This window comes from Colletotrichum fructicola, assembly GCF_000319635.2.
Source record: "Colletotrichum fructicola Nara gc5 chromosome Unknown KSG_Nara_v1_contig03, whole genome shotgun sequence".
NCBI lineage: Eukaryota > Fungi > Ascomycota > Sordariomycetes > Glomerellales > Glomerellaceae > Colletotrichum > Colletotrichum fructicola.
In genome coordinates this window covers 5837026-5853081 of record NW_027094053.1, presented here as the reverse complement: position 1 = coordinate 5853081, position 16056 = coordinate 5837026, and the positions used below count along the sequence as shown (strand labels likewise).

The following is a 16056-nucleotide window of genomic DNA, read 5'->3' as shown; positions in this document are numbered from 1 at the left end:
ACAGAGCGTCTGCATTATTCAAGTGCTGGGCTGGCAGGCACGCAGGCAGGCGACAAACCCCGGATCACCTCACGGACTCGTTTCTTGATAAAGGTTTGGGCCGAGGCTTGGACGGCCCCTCCAGATCGACACCCTCCCCTCGCCAAAACCCAACCCCCATGTACACACTTTTGACGTCGGCTCCGTATTTTTCAACCTCCTTCCTGCCTGGAACTCAATCTGCGATATCTCACTGGAGGAATTAACGCACAAATCCCAAGAGTTTCATTCCATTGAACTTGGGTTTCGCATCCCTCAGCGAAGCCACGGCCTCAGGCGAGCCCTGCCCGAGGATTGGTTCGTTCCATCGAGATGCACTTTCCGACCCAGCCAGATCTGCCGTGCTCAATCTCGGCCACTCTTCCATTTCAGGTTGGTGGTAAGCTTAGCAGTCGACCACACCGGATGAACCCGGCCATACCCTCAAACGGCCATCTCTCCGTACAGTACAGTATGTACGCTGCGCTGCGCATGCATAAGCATCTGGAAACATGTCCTGGCCCGGGGGAGGTTGGGCTGTTTCCTTTCAATTGTTTCGTAGCCAGTAAATTGCGGCAATCGTTGGTCGACAGCCATCTTCGATCGAATGTTCCTTGGTCTCGCTTGCCAGGAATTACGCAACGACCATGCAGGGGCAAGGTGCATTGCGCCTCATATCTGCAAAGTAAACGGGCGAAGACATCGTCAACCACTGATTTGCTTCTGTTCAATCTTCCCGTGGATTCATTTCATGCGTGCACGACTCGTCCCCGACAAAATTGAAGTTGCTGACCTGCCCTGAATGGTTTGCGAGAGCGAGGCTGGAGATATCCGATGATATCGCACTCGCAGACGAACAAGATGTGTGGTCTGGATTCTCTGATGGATGGAGAACATGCCGGGCAAGTGGCCACTTTCTGGCCGCAGGTGCAGCAGCCCAAGGCGCACTAGAACGGCATGTAACCACATACCGCCGCAATCATTGTGCATGAGAGGCCGCAGGCCGCGGGCTTTTGAGAAATGCAAGAAACAACAAGTCAGAGCGACTGCGCGCATTGGTATTGGTTCGCTAGGAATGCAACCCTGACTTCCTCCAGGCGAACATGTTGCAGACACGCATCGCGTCGACCATCTGGTCTTGATGGGAAAACCAAGTCCAAATCCCACAACGATGTCATCGCAGAGGTGAAGCTCTTGGATGCCAATCGGCTTGGTCGGGAAAACTTGCCCGCCACGTGTGTAGAATTCTTCTGGAAGCTTGGCTTGGCGACGAATGATGATTGAGTTCCTTCGAGGAAGGAATCGAAGAGGGTCCTCCGCGAAGGCGGCACGAATTGCCCGGCTAAAACGAACCGGGAGGCAGAAACAGACCCTTGTCTAGCCTCTGGCGGGCATTCCTCCCAAATGGGATCTGTCCACATCTCGTGAGGATGTTCGGGGCCGTCGCCGTGTTTGATTGTCCGAACTGCCGCACCTGACGCAGCAATGATCTAGTCATTGACGAGCTGATTGCTGAACGAAGCAGTTCCAGAATCGAGGCCATCACAGTTTCGTCCCTCTTGGTGCGCCAGGGGCCGACTGTGCCAGCTACCGAGAGAGCGCATTTCCTTGATAGCATGCGGTACTGGTAAGGCGTGCCTGGCCCTACTAGCGATGTCGTACCATGACGATCATTCACCGGGGGGATTCAATGTTGACCAGCTGCCGGGCCGGAAGACCGTGGCCCGTGGGGAAAGGTGTTCCCGTCGGGGGGCTTGGCCCACCAAGGAGCTTGTCCTCGATGTCGGCCCTGGCGCCGACCTTCGCGTTATCTTTCGGAGTGGCCGCGTTCTGTAGGCCCACTGGAGGTGACGAGCAAGGCCAACCGTACCAATTGATGTCGCAGGCCTGCTCAATCAACAAACACGCCCCGCCCAGCTCTCTTCACTGCGGAAGTGGCTCCGATGCTGTCAGAGGCATGTGAGAGGCGACGGGGACGTCGTGTGCAGATTCTTGGAAACGGATCTTGTGAAGAGCCACCGTTGTAATCGAGAGCTGACTTGTTGGGAATGACGATGTTTCTCAGTGGCAGAATACTTGCTTGGTATTGAGGCTGCTACAGTTTTCTGAAAGCCTAGGTGCTCTTTCCTGTCTACTATGTAGCATCCCTGGATCATGACTAAGCACGTGACTGGGCGCCACCTTGACGCGCCTTCCCTGCACATCGCGTGAACGAGACGCGAAGCCCCGTTGAGCATCATCAGCCCCCGCCCAGCCGTCAATACAACATCCTGTATGCTTAAACGACGGAGGTCATCTGGAAACCATGGATAGCTTCTCACCGGAGAGTCGAGCTGCGGTGCAAGAGGCATTAAATGCATTGCGCGGGTCGATTGGCAAGGCGCTTGACACTGGTATGTCAACAACCCTGACGTAATGGCCGGCAACGACCGCTGACCACGCACGGCAGAGCTTGAAAAGAGGAAACAGAAAGACTCGGAGCGGAACGAGTCGTTGCGGGAAGAGCTGGAAATTTTGAGGTCTCGCGCTGAATACATCGATCGGGTGGAGCAGGAAAACTCGTCGCTCAGAAACAAATTGCTGCGATTCCACCATCAGAACCGCGACACCGAATCGCCAAGAGATACACCTCGCCCCAGCATTTCTGTACAGGACAAAGCTACAAACACAGATCCTCCACCAAATGAATCATTCGATAAGGAAAATGACGTGGAGCGGGTTCTACACGAGAGCCACAAAGTCCTCAGGAGGTACAACGCCTTAAACAAGAACTTCAAGCTGTTGAAGGCAGAGTACCAGAAGCAGAAGGACCTGATCAAGCAATGGGGCGAGTACTCAACATCCTTGGAGGCGAAGATCAAAAGAATCGAGGACAGGCATGGACAGTCAATCGACCCTACGCCTGCATTTGAATCCGCATCGGAGCCTAGCAGGCCTCGTGCGGCTGCAACCCCAAGCTTCACCGCAGATCCTGGTGTGGAACCTGATCAAGCAAATGGAATCGCGGAACCTCAGCTAGCTGCACAGCCTGATCTTCCAGCAGATCCACCTCGAGACGAAGGAAATCTACCCTCAGGACACACGAGTGATAGAGACACGACAGAGAGCGGTAAAGACGCCGATGAGCAGACTCTTCCTCCCTTGAGGCAAAACGTCAATGTCACGACAGAGGTTTTCGTCAAGTCCGAGCCCTCTTCCGATGGCCCTATTTTTGTCTCGGAGCGCTCAGTTGGGAAGAGAAAGCGTGCGGACGACCAGGTCACTGATCAAACCGCACGGACCAGAATCAAAATCGAAAGTTCCGGGCTTTCTAACAGCTTGCCTTCCACCCAGATCCAGGAAAGTATGGATTTGGACGAACTTGGACCGAGGGTCACAACGCCGAGGAGAAAGAGACATGCGGATCTCGAGCGAGATAAGAGCTTCAACTCGGTCACCGTCAGGCCGGATAACATCAGCACGCCGGCTGCAAAACCTCTTCAGAACTTTGCGGTCTTAACGCCAGTCAACCCTAATGTGATGCCCGTGCATCTGCAAGAGAAGAAGGCTGTCGAGAACCCCACCAGGAAAGGACTCGCTCAAGGCATAAGAAGCCTTGCCGAGGACGGCCTTACTTACAAAAAGACTGGTCGCGAAGAGCCAGCAGGTGGGAATTTTCGCACGCCACAGCCCGCCGGTCGTTTGAGTACCCTCCTAAATACAGCGCCATCAGAAGAGACGCCAACCATAACGCGGTCGGCGCCTCGACTTCGTGGCAATGATCCAGAGGATGACGATGGCCTTCGTTTTCCTGACCGGAGGCAGTTGCCTTTCAACAAAGAGCGACGAGACAAGCCAAAAGGGAGCGCTTTCAGTCGGAAGAGCACCGACGACGCCGCAGAACCAAGTCCAACGCGTGGTTCGTCTGAGAACCGAGCCACAGTTGAGACTCCGCTGACGTCGTCGAAGACAGGTCTTCGGTCCAAACCCGTAGCCGATCTGCGCATGGGCGACTTTAAAATCAATCCAAAATTCAACGGCGGCGCTGATTACGCATACTCGGAGGTGGTCAGGGGCAATGACAGGTCTTGCTTGCCAGGCTGCACCGACATGAATTGCTGCGGGCCGCACTTTCGGGCAATGGCTCTCGCCCAGAAGAACAGCGCCGATCGCACCGCAGCATCAGACAATAAACTGTTCGAAGACTTTCTGGGAGACAGGATCAGTACCGTCTGGGGAATGTCGAAGCCGGAGAAGGAAAATCTCTGGGTGGAAGCCAAGACATGGCAGCTAGCCAATGAGTTGGGCAAGCATCGTCATCGGTATGCTCGGCGAGCGTCTCCTGAAGGATTTTGGAACGTGGACTTTCCCAACACTCAGGAGGTACAGGCCGAGAAGGCAGAGTTTGAAAAGCGAGAAAAGCAAATGATTCAAGAAAGATACCGGGAAGCGATGAGAGGAGGTGGACGGTGGGTTTTCAGGGATGAATGAGACCCCAGCGCTGTTTTATCATTGTCGCCTCCGGTGTTTGGATTATTGATAGACCTCCCGCGATACAGCAAGTATAGGATAGACAGTAACGTCAAGACGAATTAACAAGGACTCGTAAATCAGTCAGCAGTGTCACCAGGCCACCTTCACATAAGTACAGACTACCTAGGTAGCTTGACCAAGCTCGTCTCTAAGCTCCCCCTCTGGACTTACCCTAGCTCCCAGCTCACCGGCTGAACTCTCCAAAGTGGGGCCGATTTCGGGCAAATTACGGAAGATGAGGCGTGAGGTCAAGGTGCGGGGATCATTTTGTGATCAGTGCACGAGGCTTTCGGCTCAGGCAATAATCGCATTGCGCCAACAAAGCCCGGAGCCCGCAGGCCGCTAGCTCCAGGTCAACCTTCCTCTCCTGCGCACGGCGTAATTTTTTGTCATCACCAAACTGGAAGCGACTGCGTAGCTGCATTGAAGCTGCGCTGCTCCGGTCGTTGCTGATTCACTGCGACCGCCTTCCTTCGCGGCTTCCTCCTCCGCAGCGCATTCAGTGCTTGCTCAAGCGACATCTCGGTCCTGATCCACTTTTGAGTCAGGGCACCTGTGTACTTTTCCGGCTTCGAGAACGTCAAACCGAAAAGAGGAGGCGACACACGACACTCCAGAGTTTGCCGGTTCTCTCCCACTGTCATCGCGCACCCGACGCGAAGAAACCGCGCTTTCCATCGAAGCACAACGAACGTCGAACTCCGCCGAAGCTGTCGACGCCTCCACTGCGACCGCGCCGACAACCGCTTCCAAGAAAGCCGCAGATCCAACGGGCAGTGATAGTTCCAGCCGTGGACGATCACTGCAAACACACAACTCCCAAGCCGGCAGGATGAACAATCGTCATCTGCCGGCTGGGCAAGCCATGCCGGGGGGTGGTGGGCCGGGAGCTGGCGGCGGTATCGACATGGGCGGCGGGCCTGGAGGGGGCAGAGGACGGAGGATGCAACAACAGCCATCGTATGCGCAATACCAGCAGTATCAGCACATGCCGATGCATCATACCAATTACATGAACCCTTACGCCGCCGCACCATACTACCACCAGCTGCCGTACCAGTACCAGAATGGCGGCATGCCTTCTGGCTACATGCATTACCAACAACCGCAGCAATATGTCCAGTCACCACGGGCAATGCCGCAGCAGTATGTCCCCATGGCCGGCGTCAGCGTTCCCCAGCCGTACTCTCAACCGTCTCAGCCGTCACCTGCTCTTTCGAATCCCTACCAGCCGCCTCCCATTTCTGCCGCCATGCCTGTTCAATCGCCTCCGCCCCCTCAGCCTCACTCTATTCACCAGACTCCAGAGCCTCCAGTGTTGACACCAGTTGCTGAGCCTTTCCAACCCGCGGCCGAACCCTTCAAGCCTATTGCTGAGCCTTTCAAGCCCGTGGCCGAGCCCTTCAAGCCAGTGGCTGAGTCCTTTCAACCCGCGGCGCCTGCTCCCCAGACTCCTCTGACTCCTCAGACCCCCCAGAGCCCGGAGCTTCCCAAACCGGCCGAACATTTCCGTGCACCTGTAAGTATTCTCGGAGCAATCGCCTTGTACTTCTTTGCTGACGAGCCATAGTTGCCCTGGACGCCTTCCTCTCAAGGGCCCTTCCCCAAGAGAGCTCCGAAATCAAGACGACGAAGAAGGTTGATGAGCTCAAGCGCGAAAAACGTCACGCTTCAGCCCATGGCACAGAGCAGCGTGGATCAAGCGGAACTGAATCAAGCTACGAAGGAAGATGCTACGGACGCGGCCACCGATGTTGATGTCACGGGTTCGACACCTAAGAAGGCGCCCCTTGATAACTCCACGGACGCCGAGACCGAAAGTGTTACCCTAAGGGCAGAGTCAGCGGCATCTGAAGCTCCTAAGGAGAGCGACAGGTCCACGACCGCAGTCTCAATCGATGGCAGCCCCAAGGCCATCTCAAAGGAGAATGCGAGGCCCACGACCAGCAGCTCCAACACCTCTCGGCCTGCTGTCCCAGTCGTTCCTGTCGTGCCAGTCATTCCGAAGAATAGCCCTAAGGAGGCGAAGCCCGCGAGCACTGCCAAGCCGGAGGAGGCTAAGTCTGCTGCCCAGGAGAAGCCTGCGGAGGAGTCGGCAGCGGCAGCGGCCGCTGACTCCGAGCAGAAGGTTGAAGCCCAACCCGCGGCACCAGCCAAGGCGGCCCCTAAGACTTGGAGCGGTCTTTTCTCTGCTGCCGCAGCAGCTGCCCCTAAAGCACAGCCCAATGCCAACGGTCCTACCACCTCAGCACCGGCTAATGGAGCGAGCACCAACGGAGGTGAAACCGTCAACGGTGCGGCGTCCACCTTTTCTGCTGGAAATGCAAACTCGCTGGCTGCTGCTATCCAGGACTTCCGCGTGGGCAGTCTTTCCAAGGTCCAGTTCATCGAGCCGAGAGGCCTGATTAACACTGGAAATATGTGTTACATGAATTCAGTGGGTACTGACACCGTCGACATGGCCTCTTTGCTGACAGTCGTAGGTTTTGCAAGTTCTTCTTTTCTGCATACCATTCTATGATTTCCTCGATCAAGTCAGCAAAAGGGCTGTTCACAAATTCAAGAGTGACACGCCCGTAATCGACGCCATGTGAGTCTTGGCCTCAATCGCTTGCCAAACTTTGTTAGCTGACATGTTGCCAGGATCATGTTTATGAGGGAGTTCCGCGTCATCGATTCGACAGATTCTGTCGAAAAGCTTCGCAAGAAGCTCAAAAATGAGCAATTGGAGCAATACGGCGACTCGTTCATCCCGGAGTTCGTTTACAAGGCCATTCAGCCCCTTCCAGCCTTTGCCAGCATGAGAGTATGTGGTAGCCCTATAGCCTGTTGCATCTTCACGTCTAATTCTTGAGCAGCGAGGACATCAGCAGGATGCCCAGGAATTCCTCGGTCTGATTTTGAACGCGATCGACGAGGAGTGTGCGCAGGTGATGTCGAGCGGAACAGCGAACGGTGCCCCTGAAGTACGTCCTACGTCTTCAGCAGCGAGCGTCGCTGAGTCTCAAGATGGCGTGGACGGTTGGTTCGAGGTCGGTTCTAGACAGCGGGCCGTTGAGACGCGCTCTTCCGGAGGCAGCCAAACCACACCTATCACTCGGCTGTTTAGCGGACAGTATCGATCAGAGCTCCGTCGTCCTGGTGTCAAGGATTCGGTAACCACGGAGCCGTTCCAGTCTTTGCAGCTGGACATTGGCGCGCCGTACATCAACAACGTTGTGGATGCTATCAAGGGCTTGACACTCCCTGAAAGGCTCCAGGGCGACGCCGCGCCCATGACAAAGCAAACCTTGATCGAGACCCTACCCCCAATTCTCATTCTCCACCTCAAGCGCTTCAAGTTCGACACGGAGGGAACTACCAAGATCGGCAAGAAGGTCGGCTACGCGCTCGACTTGCAGCTTCCCGCAGAAGTTCTGTCGAAGAGACGCCGCAATGCGCTCGTCGCCGAGGGAGCGGGCATGCCGAAGTACAGACTTACTGGTGTTGTCTACCACCATGGCAAGCAGGCCAACGGTGGTCACTACACGGTCGATGTCAGACGGCAAGACGAAAATGAATGGATCCGACTAGACGATACTGTCATCCGTCGCGTCCGTAGCGAGGACGTAGCTGAAGCTGGTGCAGAGGAAGAGGTTAAGGATAGCTCTCGTCCAGGAGCGTCTTCATGGGATGCATCCACGAACCGATTCGGTGCCATGGCAGACGAAGATGAGGGCGATGGTTGGAAGGAGGTTACCGCCTCAGCGAAGGGCGGAGATAAGGGCGACAAGAAGTGGAGCGCTGTCGCGAATGGCAACGGCTCGACCGTGCCCAAGGGGAAGCCGGCCAAGGACAACATCAAGGACAACAAGGTTGCCTACCTCTTGTTCTACCAACGCGTTTGAAAAAGCTACAGAAAAGCGCGGACCTGAAATCTAAGCAGAAGCTATCACGGCATTGAGGTAGAAGGGTGGCGCTTAGGGATGGGTTTGAAAAACGAGGCGGCGCTTCAACACAACAGACAACACAGGCGCAAGAGATTGCAAGTCTTATGGACACAGCGAAAGAGAGATAATGGGGGAGGCCGCCTCAACAACGGTACCGCGATATTCTCGATCTAATTTGACTACATCCTGCGGTCTGGTTGACAGAGCTCACCATCCCTCGGAGACTTAGGAGAAGAAGTAAAAAAAAGTCGAAGAGTTATCTATCTGCTTGTGGGGAGGTTTCTTATGAACTATCGGCGGTTATGGCGGAAGGTTCAGTAGTCTCAAGGGGCCTTCATGGTGGCCATTGGCGCGGGGTTGAAACGGGGAGTGATGGGGAGGAATCAATGATAGGACATGGACCAAAAAACGTCCCTGTAAGAATCCAAAAAAGCGTTGATGAAATGCTTCCTTGCCTGTATTGTGATATGTGTAATCTCACCAGTTAACTGCGGATGCTCGCACGGAAGGCGCCATGTGCAACTCATGTCTGAGAAAGTGGGGTTGCGGATGAGGTGAGAGGCGGGCACGCAAACCTCTCACAATCACGCATCTCAACTCCCACCGGCATTCACCACTCGACGCCATTTCCTACCGCTTCCTCTTGTCAAAAGTCACATCTGTCCTTTTTCCTTCTGGCACACCGTAAATCAACGCGAAGATGCCCGCCCCGTCCACTCTTCCAAAGTACCTCTACAAAATCGTCCCCGAGGCGCCGCCGTCCCCGCTCCCGGAAGAGTACCCCCTCTCCGACCTCGACCGCAACGACGGCTTCATCCATCTGAGCACCGCCGAACAGGTACTATCCTTCCCCCTTGCCCTTGAGATCAACCCACGTTATGGCATCTCGTGCACGAGAAGAAGGCAATGATAAGCAAAGAGTTGAACACTGACACGCAAAAAAGGTCCTCGGAACAGCGGACCGCTTCTTCTCGTCGGCCACGACGCTTTACCTGCTAAAGCTGCCCTACGCATCCCTGGAGCAGGGAATCCAGTGGGACGATCTGCCGTCGGGCGGCGGGTGTTTCCCGCACCTCTACGGGCGCAACTTTGGCGCGGCGGATGTGGAGGAGGCGCGGCGGTTCACGAGGGCGGAGGGGCAGGTTTGGAGCGAGGTTTTGAAGGGGGATGCGTGGCTTGCGTAGAGTCTTTTGGGGGAGATCGTGGGAGATATAGAAGGAAGGCCCAACTGTGTGTCTGGGGTCCCCAATAATCCAGAAAGTGCCAATGCTCTTGGTATACGCAAAATTCTTTCAGTAATAGCACACAGGGCTTGTCTACAGATTGCTATTGCTTAAGTAACGATGGTGTCTATTCTGTTGGTGTCAACTCTGCTCATGTGGTACCGTCTTCAAATTATCCCAACAGAATAGGGAAAGAAAGTCCGGTAGCGAAGATGTCCATGGACGAAACAGTTCGCAACTGTTGCTAACTCGTGATCAGTCTCTATACCTGAAATTCTCGGGTCAAGATCAACCATGGTTTGTTATTGGAATCTCAACGGTCATTGAGTCCGACCAGCATTGTCCTGCCCTACGTTCTTAGTAGGGTGGGGAAACCATTCTTATATGCAAATACATCATCTTTATGATTGTCTACAAATTAGCATTACAAACATACGAGAACCTAGGATGTTCATCACCTTAGATGGCGACTTGGCACATGGCCTGTCCAGCTCGTCTCTGGCGTCCACGGTCATTGTTCAATTCACTGAGGGTGGTGATATACGCAGGGGATGGATGTGATGAATGTAAACACCATCCGTAACCCTGAACTTACGAACAGATGGCCTGCAGTGTGGACAGCTAACCAAATCATCGCAACGTTTGTTCCAGCGCAGAACACAGGGCATCCTTCGACACCACACACACATTTGTGGGTGGACTCGAACCTCACATCGTAGGCCCTTGAGTGAGATAAATACGCATTGCGCCTGAAGTCCAACGACTGGAGTAGGGTATGCCCAACGACTGGAAACTGGCGGTTTCCAAATACCAGGAGAGAAAGTGGCTTGAAACCAAGTTTGAAAGTACAAAGTGAGGCTTTCTGCTAAAGATTTGCTGCGAGTAGATTTAGGTACGAAGCAAGGCGGCTGCGAGTTCGTCTCCTGGATGATACCGTGTGTAACAGAGACATTCTCAACGAAGCTTGTTGGGCATGCTATTAGTGACCCCGAATAAGTTAGTCTGCACAGCGCAACATCTAGTACACTCACTTCAGTCAGGATCATCGTCTCACACTACGTACACCCATGGATAATACATATAACGACAGACTTCTGAGATAATGAAAAGGCTTCCAAACCCAAATGTTTCTGGAGTCTTGCTTTGAATATAGCTTCTTTAGTAGCGTTGTGTGACTCCCGGCTTTGAAGAGTTTATGGTGATAGGTACAGGCAGAGCTCCACGCCGCAACTGTGCCACTAGGCAGCGCACATTCAAGTCCCTATCCGTCACCTTCCGTCGTCTTTGGCGTATACCATTGTATTGCCTCCTCGAACGTGGAGCTAGAGAGTGGTGTAAGTTCATGTGTTTTGATTCGGACAGTCTTTCAAAGGAACAACAGTTGTTCAGCTGATTAGAAGTACAGTAGTCTGTCTTATTACCGTACTAAAGTATAAACATAAGTATCTCAACGTCACGTTCTCAGGTACTACGCCCTTCCTTGCAGGCTTGTTCGCGAGCTGAACAATATAAATCTGCGAGCCTCGAAATTCTGCTAAGTTTGTGCCAGCGGCTTGTATCATCTTACTTTGAAAATGTATATATGCATTGAGAAGGTCCCTTTGCTGATACTTTCTATCACACAAGCCCAATCAGTTTCAGGTCGGCAAGACTCGCTGATAGTCACAATCTAGCATAAAGATTAGCATCTTGCTTCCTCCACAGGTCCTCTTACATATTGAAACTCACTCTATTCGTTCTCGTCCCGCAGCTCTTGCATATTATTCCCGCCGCAAAGAGGGACGGCGTAACACGCCTCCTTCTGAAGCATAGCTACGATGAATATCTCCCTCTTATGTCCATAGGGACTGGTATCTGCCACGGACACTATGCGCCAACAAGGAATATGGAAAGCTCATTCGTCGGTGGGTTACTGCCAGAGGGACTCCGTGAAAATCGTCGTCCCACCACGGGATCATTTATAGCCAAAGGGGGCTAGGACAACGCCCTTCTCATCACTTTTCGCATAAATAGCAGGTGTCATACAACATTATTCACCCACAATCGTTGCAAGTGAAGAGTAGCGATCCAAAATACGGCGGTGGTCCTCGAACGCAACTACAGTCCAGACACTTAAGCTAACTTTAGGCCGCGCTGTTCTCAACACATCATGCTCTCCCGCCTCGGCCTCTCTCGGAACTCCTTTTCCTTTCATCCCCCATGGTCTTCGTACTTGAAGTATTCAACTGTAATGGGGAGTAATCTGCTATAATGAGGAACCGTCGTGAATAGCTTCTAAGCCCGAAGAGCTGTTCCAGCAATGTTTCTATTCCCCTCTCGCCAAGAGGTTAGAAACAGGGCTCACTAGACAGCGAGTGGGTTCGTCATTCCCGTCTCGGCTTCCCCGCGCTGTCTCATGTGTGGATCTTCAAGAATAGAAAATGACGGGACTCTGTTATACATACTTGTTTCTCTGATGCCGTTAACGCGCCATTCGAGATTTGCATCCTTCTGAACCCCATGCTCGCCTATTCAAATATCTGCCTTTCTTATGAACTGAAGCCGACCAGATAAATCCTTGGGAGTTATCGTAGCTTCTTCAACTGCCTCGACCATTAGAGTAGTAGGTCCTACTAATCCCAAAGCCTGATATTAACCGACAGACGCAACCTCTAGCTTTCGTCCTGCCCCCCGTTGCCTGCTGTGTATTCAAACCAGGATACAAAAGAAGAGGTATCTAGGTCTCTCGTACTTCTCCATGAATGCCCTGAATGAACTGCGCTCTCGACAGACAACACTGCCGGCACTGCTTTGAGATCATCGCTTAGATGCCAATGCCGCGAAAGAAACGCAAGACTTTGTGTGTTTTTCTTTTCAGTATCCCTGCTTCTCTGGTGTATTTATACAGATACAACAAATCCACGAGCATCAAGACAACCCACCCACAGCTTGCAATCAGCTTCACGGACTCTGGCCTTTGCAGATCATTCATCAACCTGCTCTGTTATTGCTGCTTAATACCTCTCAACTAAGCCTCCACAGCGTTGAAAGACCTCGCCTCTGCACCGCGAATTTCACGATCTTGAAGATGTCTGTCGGAAAAAAACTCCCGAGCAGCATATCCGTCTCTACGCCCCACGCCATCCGTCAAAAACTGGTATATACCTTCACAGAGTCCGCAGAAACCCAAAACTCCCTCGTCCTCCGTCACAGTCTCTGCCCGAATATTCAGAAGCCCGAATACACAATCGCATCTTCTGCCACAAAATAAAAAAGATGGCATGCTAGCCTACGCAATAAAGTCTATAGGTTAACACCTCTAGTAAGTAGATAGCAACTCTGAACGCATATCAAAGAGGGCAGAGTTGATTTGATAGAAGGAAAATCAAAAACCGAAATATCACGTCTATATATACCTGCATATTTCCAAATTTGCGAGAAGAAAGTTATGCTTCTCTGATCAGAGGACTAACCCTCTAGGTAATGTTATCCAGCTACGCCTCCACGAGCCAGATCGTGTGTAGTTCCGAGTGGGCTCTCACCGCTCCATCGGTCACACGCAACGACGGACAAAACTAGATAGAGACCCAGTCAATAAACGACAACTACGCATGCTTCACTGCCGCTTCCCGCCAAATTGATCAAGGCACGAGCTGGAGACAAAACAAAATGTATAAATTACGCCTCTTTGAACTCCCGAGTTTCCTCATACCCTAGATATCACACTTCATTCATAGAGAAAACTGTCACCAAGCGGGCCCCCCTCCCTCCCATTTGCGACGCCACTTTCATCACCCGGGTCCAATATTCAGAGGCCGTATAATGGACTCTTTCCCTTCCTATAATGAAACGCATAACCATGATCTTCCCCTCCCTGCCCTATGCTAGCAGGTGATATAACCAAGTCTATTATTACAGCGAAACAACCTCCCTTTCGATGCGGTATGTATCGCCTGTTTTTCTCCGACCAAAAGTGCACCAAGCCGCTTCATCGATTCCTTCGATTTTCTTTTCGTATTTCCTGGCCGTGTCAAGGAATCCATGTCGAGCCAAAGAGAGACAGAGAGAATGGGGTGTTTTTGGTAGTTGGATATATGGGCAGCGGAAAGTCGAACATGTGAGGATTCAGAGCATCTGACCAAGACCTGTGCCTCCCACCAGCCGTCCAAAGCCTGAACAAGCTTCTGGGCTAGCGTCGGAAAATGCTTCTTTCCGTAGAAAGCTCCTGAGTACCGTGTGTGTGTATCGTTACGTGGTCATACAGCGCCGTGTTCCGTCACCCGCATTCCGCGGATTAGTCGGAGAAATAAGTCGTACATGCGAAGAGAAGAACGTTGAAAATGCAGATCACGCTAAAATCATGCGTTTCCAGGCTTCTCCTCAGTATCGATATGCCAGACGACGTAATTCGGCAGACCGACAACTCGGTAACCGGCACGCTTGGCCATCTTGGCAAATCCTTCCGTCTCGGCCTGGTTCTCGAAGGCGTAGCATGGGAAGTTGATTCCTGGGCTGGTTAGCAATTGCCATTGTCAAAGACACGTAAAGACCAACCTGATCTGTGGACATCTCCCTTCACGAGAATGTTCACGCCGCCAATGCCATCGAGGTCGAGCTCTTCATCCTTATTGTTGCGCCAGTCGCCCTCCTTGGCCATGTATCTGCGGCCAGTATCATACTCCTTGTAACCTATATAATTGTAAGCTTGGTGTTAACTTTGGAGATTCAAAATTCTTACCCTCAGCGAGGACGACATCCTTGTCAAGGGAAGCCGATAGTCTGCGACCCTTGTCAGACTCAACCCAAGAGTTGTAGTCAAAGCGCCCCTCAATGTCACGGCCATCGCGGTATCGGTGGAACCAAATGTCTATCGCAGAGTTAGCTGCATGCATTCCTCAGCAACATTAGGGCATACTGACTGGGAACAAGGATATCGGTGTCGTGGGCAATGAAGTCTTCAAGAATCTTCTTGGGGCTGTCTACGATGTCGACGTCGCGCCAGTAGATCCAGGAGTGCTCTGGCTTCATGGCAGCGGACAGGAGGTAGTTGCGGGCGCGACCCATGGCCTTCCTTCGGGGACCCTGAGCCTTGAACGAGTGGCGCTCCTCGACGCTCTGGCTAAGCTCGAAGCCGAAGTCCTTCTCGACAACCATAGCGCTGTTGAAGGGGATCTTGTCAGGGCGGCGCTGGATGCGATCCAGTTCAGAGGCCAGGACTGCGAGAGTATCATCCTTGGAATCGCCGACCAGGAAAGCGAGATCGATCAGGTGGTGGGGGTAGGTAAGCTCGGCAATCAGCTCGAAGTATTTGGACAGGTAAGGGGCGGCGTCTTTGAGAGGGGTAAGGATCAGGACGCGCTCCTCGTTGTTGACGGCCTTGCGGGTGGACTTGATGGGGTTGAGGTCGACGTGTTGGATCGAGGTGTGGTTGATCTCCAGGGGCTCGTGGTGGTTGAAGATGACGGGGGTCTGGAGGTGGCCAGCCCACGAAGCTTGCTCATTGAGCGACATCTCCATGGGGGGTTTCGCGGGGCCCCAGCAGTAGAAGCTATTTGCGGGCATCATATGTTAGCAGGCTTTCGTCTGGTACAATTCCGGCGCAGCGCATCGCGGAAGCAGGCGAATTTTTTTTTTTCGCACAACCCAACGAAGCGCTGACTGCCAAGGCGCGAAAGACATACCTCTGCATCTCAGAAGCTGACGTGCGAATGCCGCGCCATAGCAGCAGAATCATACCCGTGAGGGCGAGCAGGAGAAGGAAGCGCGTCTTGGTGACGATAGCCCATATCGCTCTCGTGGGAGGTAGTCTGGCCTGGGCTGACTTCCAGTTGATACCGCCTTTGGGGAGAAGCATGGCTCCTATTGAAATGGGGGGTGGCCCTGGGACACCACCCTAAAAACCTATGTTTACAAAGAAAAAAAGGTCGTGTATCTGTTTGGCACGGCAGGCGTCCCAAATGGCAGCGTCGTCGAGGTTTGACGAGGTGCGAAGAGTTACTGGTGTCGTCGAAGTCGTCGTTGTGGTCGCAGACGGCCTTGGTATTGGCGAAGTATATCGCGGATGGTAGCGGCGGCTTCGGCGGACGGTGATGTAGGTTCGCGCGGAGCAAAAGGGTGACACGAGCCTCCCCAAAAACGAGGTCCGAGTCGATCAAGTTCGAGTCGGGCAAGGGAGGTGGTTGATTGGGCGGTTTCGTGTCGTCCGATAGATAGCAGTCGTGGCAGCACAGCAGGCTCACAGAAGGGGGTGGGCCAAGGCTGGTGGTGGTGCTGGGCGAAAGTCGAATCTCGATTGGAATTGATACGAGATGGGTATTCCGCGGTTTGTCGGTGTTTGGACGTGTGGTTGTCGTCGCGCGTTGTTGGTGAGAAGAGAGTTTGGGGAGTCTGCTCTT

The 16056-nt window shown here is 53.1% G+C and overlaps 4 protein-coding genes across 4 annotated transcripts; 3 read left to right on the top strand and 1 right to left on the bottom strand.

The window, feature by feature from the left end:
• Positions 1 to 2323: 2323 nt before the first annotated feature.
• On the top strand, positions 2324 to 4426 carry CGGC5_v006471 (uncharacterized protein; the record flags this gene model as incomplete). The annotated part of the gene is made up of 3 exons (XM_066151701.1): positions 2324 to 2411; positions 2468 to 4319; positions 4387 to 4426. 3 exons carry the CDS (start codon positions 2324 to 2326, stop codon positions 4424 to 4426), a joined length of 1980 nt encoding a protein of 659 aa, XP_066009078.1.
• A 969-nt stretch (positions 4427 to 5395) lies between these two features.
• Positions 5396 to 8417, top strand: ubp3 (putative ubiquitin carboxyl-terminal hydrolase 3; the record flags this gene model as incomplete). The annotated part of the gene is made up of 5 exons (XM_032031217.1): positions 5396 to 6049; positions 6101 to 6967; positions 7014 to 7120; positions 7174 to 7336; positions 7389 to 8417. 5 exons carry the CDS (start codon positions 5396 to 5398, stop codon positions 8415 to 8417), a joined length of 2820 nt encoding a protein of 939 aa, XP_031889404.1.
• Positions 8418 to 9159: 742 nt separating this feature from the next.
• Positions 9160 to 9643, top strand: CGGC5_v006469 (uncharacterized protein; the record flags this gene model as incomplete). Its single annotated transcript, XM_032031216.1, has 2 exons — positions 9160 to 9297; positions 9404 to 9643. 2 exons carry the CDS (start codon positions 9160 to 9162, stop codon positions 9641 to 9643), a joined length of 378 nt encoding a protein of 125 aa, XP_031889397.1.
• Positions 9644 to 14019: 4376 nt separating this feature from the next.
• On the bottom strand, positions 14020 to 15515 carry ANP1-0 (Mannan polymerase II complex ANP1 subunit; the record flags this gene model as incomplete). Its single annotated transcript, XM_032031215.1, has 5 exons — positions 14020 to 14168; positions 14216 to 14350; positions 14400 to 14528; positions 14581 to 15209; positions 15343 to 15515. The coding sequence occupies 5 exons, from the start codon at positions 15513 to 15515 to the stop codon at positions 14020 to 14022; spliced, it is 1215 nt and encodes a 404-aa protein (XP_031889398.1).
• Positions 15516 to 16056: the final 541 nt, after the last annotated feature.